General features: G+C 45.6%; 1 protein-coding gene across 1 annotated transcript; it reads right to left on the bottom strand.

Annotated features, from left to right (window-relative positions):
* Positions 1-961: 961 nt before the first annotated feature.
* Positions 962-4,550, bottom strand: LOC119092312 (uncharacterized). The gene is made up of 3 exons (XM_037215312.1): positions 4,346-4,550; positions 2,397-2,540; positions 962-1,124 (listed from the first exon to the last, which is right to left on the bottom strand). Exons 1-3 carry the CDS (start codon positions 4,481-4,483, stop codon positions 1,053-1,055), a joined length of 354 nt encoding a protein of 117 aa, XP_037071207.1. The 5' UTR covers positions 4,484-4,550; the 3' UTR covers positions 962-1,052.
* Positions 4,551-4,900: the final 350 nt, after the last annotated feature.

Genomic DNA, 4,900 nt, shown 5'->3' with positions numbered 1-4,900 from the left:
TCCCGTTCTGAACGGACCTGCGCTTATGAACACCACCACCATCGTACTAGAGCTCCTATACATATTGTACATATTCGTTAATGTGGTACTGCCGACTTCATAAAGCCGTGCAAGCACGCCTGCATTTTAAAACTACGCTTCTGTAACCATAATGGAACCTTGACAGCGATAGGGCTGAAACCCCTGATTTTTGTTCGGATTATCCAATCCGTTAATCGATTTCATTCCGCCCTCGAATGGCTCGCTGATAAAAACCACCCGAGCATTTCGGCGCCATGACACCGCGGGTGTAGGTGAATATGCTGCTCATGACGAGATCACGCGCCTCACGCTCCATACGTCACCTAACCAAAGTTATTAGCTTAGACGGCCCGAACCCCAACCCTTGACAGCTTTCTTTTTGTAACCAGTGATTGTACTGCCACGAAATTTTCAGCAACAACTCCCAAAAATTGTACCCATACCCTACTTGACCGCATCCAATGTGTTCTCAAAATAGTTATCCCTGTATTTGCAGGCAACGTCAATCGCACGCATGACCGATATTCCAGCACTTATGTGGCAAACTGATGTACCGACTCCCAACATAAGCGGACCCCCGTCTGCTAGGTTCGTGAAGCGAACCGACTATTATCACTGACGTCATACCCACATGGGTTCGACTTCAACGGGGGGACGGGCTCTTCTCGCCACGTTATCATCTGCATTGTGCCTCCTATGACATCGGTCGGCGCCTTGGTCGTCACACGACGTGCAAGGTGCCTTACCGATGCGCCAAGCTTCCTTCGTTTGACTAGCTGTAACATGTGGTGGATGGCTGAAAAAGGGCGACTGACGACATCATGCCGGTGTATCGGAGCCGCATGTTGTCGCCGCGATTCAAAACTTGTTCGTTATCAGGTATCTCGCAGAAGCACACGAGGAACCAATACTTCTTCGGGTGCTAGCGATTGGCAGGTAGTTGCGTCTATTAGTTTATTTTACTGCGTCGCACGTGTTCACACTATTCACAACTGCTCCACCCACACTCGGGGACCAGTACTGTCCAACCATTAACGATACGTCTTCCATAGCCGGTCCTTGTAGGCCACCTGCCCCGTGCTGTATTTCTTCTCTAACCGCTCCTGAAAAAAAAAAATGAGGCTTATGAGAACACATCGCACGTTTCATTCCGTCGCAGGTTTTAAAATGTCCCAAATGAGAAGCTTACTTCTTTAGAAGACGAGCTTAGAGCGCAGCCAGCAGTGTATAAACAGGCCTTTAGTCCTGGGTAAACTCAAATACAATACACCCCCCGCTCAGGAGAGCGGAAGTCATAAGCGAGGGAGTGCAACGGCTCAGACAGAGCAGCAGACAAATATTCTGCTCTCGGCATCCAGAATTCATCCATTATGCATAAAGCATCACCATTATGCATAAAGGTATGATGAATGACGTCATACACCAAGGCAATGGTCTGGCAATGTAGCTCTGTTCACTTGGTAATGGTGCCACAAGCAAATGATCACCTGCTCCCAGATATAGCTTAAAAGGACTGCTCCACATATGAAGATACTGAGGCAACGATCAGACATGGCGGGAAAAGCTCGCATGTAACTTAAGGTGTACTTGTAAGTGGAAAAGTGTAAGTAACTCAAGCGGCATTCTTGCATACATTTCATGATAACAGGTTTTTTAACTTAAGTTCACATTTTTTGTCACACGCCATTCTTAAGTTATTCGATCACCAGTCTCACGTCTGTCATGATAGGTAGTTGCCAAAATGCCTGTTATTCATTACGAAACGCGATTCGTGACCGGGACATGCAATGGGTAGCTCAGTCTGTCCGTCTTCTGCCATTGGAGGGACATTGTTGCTGAATCATTGCAAATATGAATGTCTCAGTGGCCATATCTAAGTGACCATGTACATAAAGCAAACAATGAGGTGGCGATACTCGCGTCACGTTTCCATGACACACAGGTCTGAGCAATATTTAAATAGGCAGCATGAAAAGGCTACACACATTTGCCTGTGTCAAGCTAAGGAACGCGAAGGACTAAAGTCTTAAAAAAGCATGGCTGTAAACTGCACTCAGCAGGCAGTGCTCTCGCAAATGACTATCTCAGTTCAAAACAGCGCGGAAGCAGCATGCTGTCTTTCACGTCAGCAAACCATCTTCACGTCACCACTTTCACGTCAGCAAACCATCTTCACGTCACAACTTTCACGTCAGCAAACCATCTTCACGTCACAACTTTCACGTCAGCAAACCATCTTCACGTCACAACTTCCAAAGTTTCAAAACCCTATGACATGCTTGCTCCTTTGCCTCAACAAGCCAGGACCAAGCATAACATGGGCATGAAGCTCTATGTCAACGTGACTGAGCCTGGTGCCAGCCTGCCCGACTCACCCGATCCCACCACATCAGATGGCAGAACAGCAGGATGGGGATGGCGGTGATACCGACGCCGCGGAAGAAGTTGCCCAGCGTCGGCCGGAACGTATCATACTGCGTCACGCGCATAGACATGAACCGCTGAATGGCCGGGTCAAACTGGAACACAAAAGGCCACCTGGTGGATGCAGCACACTCCAGACAGCATGGCCCGCTCTTCTTAGTGTAGGCTGCAGTCCAGCAGTCCACTCCAAAGATAGCACCTCACTATATAGGTGAAGCTCCTGCTTCTCAAGGTTTAACAACAAAGTTGACACCTTTGTGCTCAAATGGAAGCAAAATTATCAGCAAACTTTTGTTTTACTGGCTAGTCCATCTACTCTTTCCTATCCTATCCCCATCAGCTCAAACAGTAAGTATGAGTTACATATGTGTCACAGTGCTGTTACAAGGCACATTACTTCAAATTAGTTTTCCACAAACCCTTAATTTTCTATGAAGAGTGTAAAGACAGTTTCAAAGGGCTACACATCAGGCTAGAATTTGTGGACAGCACTTTGTAAACATGAACCCAATGGTCAATCGCTCTGATTATGTGCCTTCAAATGCATATGATCTACCACACCAACACCTCACCCATGAACAATCAGTCCGGGGACAGAATGGAAATAATTAGCTACTCTTCTAAACACACACCCATGTCATGTATACAAACATGGATATATATACCTGCCAAGAGACCAGACCTGATGTAAACTGCTACATCTTACAGTTCTCGTTCCATTGCAATTCATTCAAATGCATCTATGCTCTTCATTCAACAATATGTGAAGCTTTCCAATGCAACTATGGGTCTACTATCTAATGCATGCTACTTTTAAAATTCACCTGCCTAAAACATACTACACTCACCCCATGGACTTGCTGAAACTCAATAAAATATTTGTGGTTTAACACATTCCTATACCCATCTGCAATATTCCTTTCACAGGTAGTTTTGTGGTCCAAAGGGCTTTCTCATGCACACAGCTGTTTATGCTTAAGGGGGTGACATGACTCTCATCCTGAAAAAGCTAGCAGACGACACCAAGAATCTATCTCAAACCTGGTGTCTCTGGTTTCCAGCAACCTCAACCATCAATTTGCCTATATCAAAGTCATTTCAGGGAAGTGTCACTAAAATAATAACATGCTGTAAAATATATATTTTGCTTAATATTACTCAAAATAGTTGTCAACCCATGAGGGCTTTTCAACACTGACATGAGTAAATGTGTATGTGCATGAATTGATACATGCAATAGCTACATTACTCCATTGAGATTCTGAGCAGAGCTGTGATTTTGTGGCTCAAACAGGATTTGATCCTGCATGGTTGGTCAACGCGGCATAACCATGGTGCTTGAGAAGCTTCAGAATCATGGCTGGGAACATGCACTAGGCCCCAGCCAGCAGCTGGTCTACAAAAAGTGCTCTTGTAACCATAGTGCTTTAGTTAGGCTGCAAGTTGTCTGTAGGATGATCATCACATGGTAATATGTTTGTCTTACAAATACCTCTTGATCTCAAGACCATTATCCAACCAGGCATATAAATGCTAGAATTCCAGTATGATTGGTAGGCTGCACTGCAAGCAGATGCTTTCACACCCGTTCGAGCCACAAAACTAGATGCACCTACTTTTCCAGAATTCCCAGGGGGAGAATGACTTTTCTCACACCACACCACTAATTTCACTTCATGTTCAGCTGATCTAGAATGTGGTGATTTGCAACCACACAGATTCTGACAAAACCTGGTGGGCTGAGTCTAAATGTTTTCTGACTTTTGTCACACTGCATTACCAAAAAATTACAGAATGCTTTTACATGGCGACCAATAATCACTTATTAAAGATGACACATAATGCTCACTAGGAATTCTTCATATCGCGCAATGAAATGGTGCAATGCCGTATCGCTCACCACATATCCACCGCCTTGACGACCATGGGGGTTCGATACCAATTTCTGCCATTGGCCTTTCAATTTCATGCGGTGATTACGACGTTCTTCTATCAGCCTTCTTTCCTCCGGGGGTAGATCATATTGACCTGATGACATTTTTAATCGGCGATGCCACACTAGGACTTTGCAATGAGGGATATTCCGCCTTCTCAACCGCAGACCGTCCCCGCCATCCGCGTCACAATCCCACTAAATGCGCTGCTAAAAAGTGGCGTAGAAGAAGTCTTGGAGACAAATGCGGCCTGTCTCCGCGTACTTTGAAATGTCAAGCGGGTTTAGCATAAATGCCAGAAAATACACCACGAACGTGGTGCAAACACCATATATGAACTACGGATTGCTCCCAACATTGCACGGCGGAGTGAATGCAAACAGGGGCGGGTCCAGTATGTCGTGAAGGGAGGGGGGGGGGAGCACGCAACATTGTGGTGCCCCCTAGAGTTTGGGGTCTTCTCCAAACAAATTCTGCCATCAATTTTTAAGATAAAAGGGATATGTACATCACATCCCAAG

The sequence above is a fragment of the Pollicipes pollicipes genome, unplaced genomic scaffold, assembly GCF_011947565.3.
Source record: "Pollicipes pollicipes isolate AB1234 unplaced genomic scaffold, Ppol_2.1 Scaffold_1246;HRSCAF=1457_pilon_pilon_pilon, whole genome shotgun sequence".
NCBI lineage: Eukaryota > Metazoa > Arthropoda > Thecostraca > Pollicipedomorpha > Pollicipedidae > Pollicipes > Pollicipes pollicipes.
This window is presented reverse-complemented; position numbering and strand designations above follow the sequence as displayed.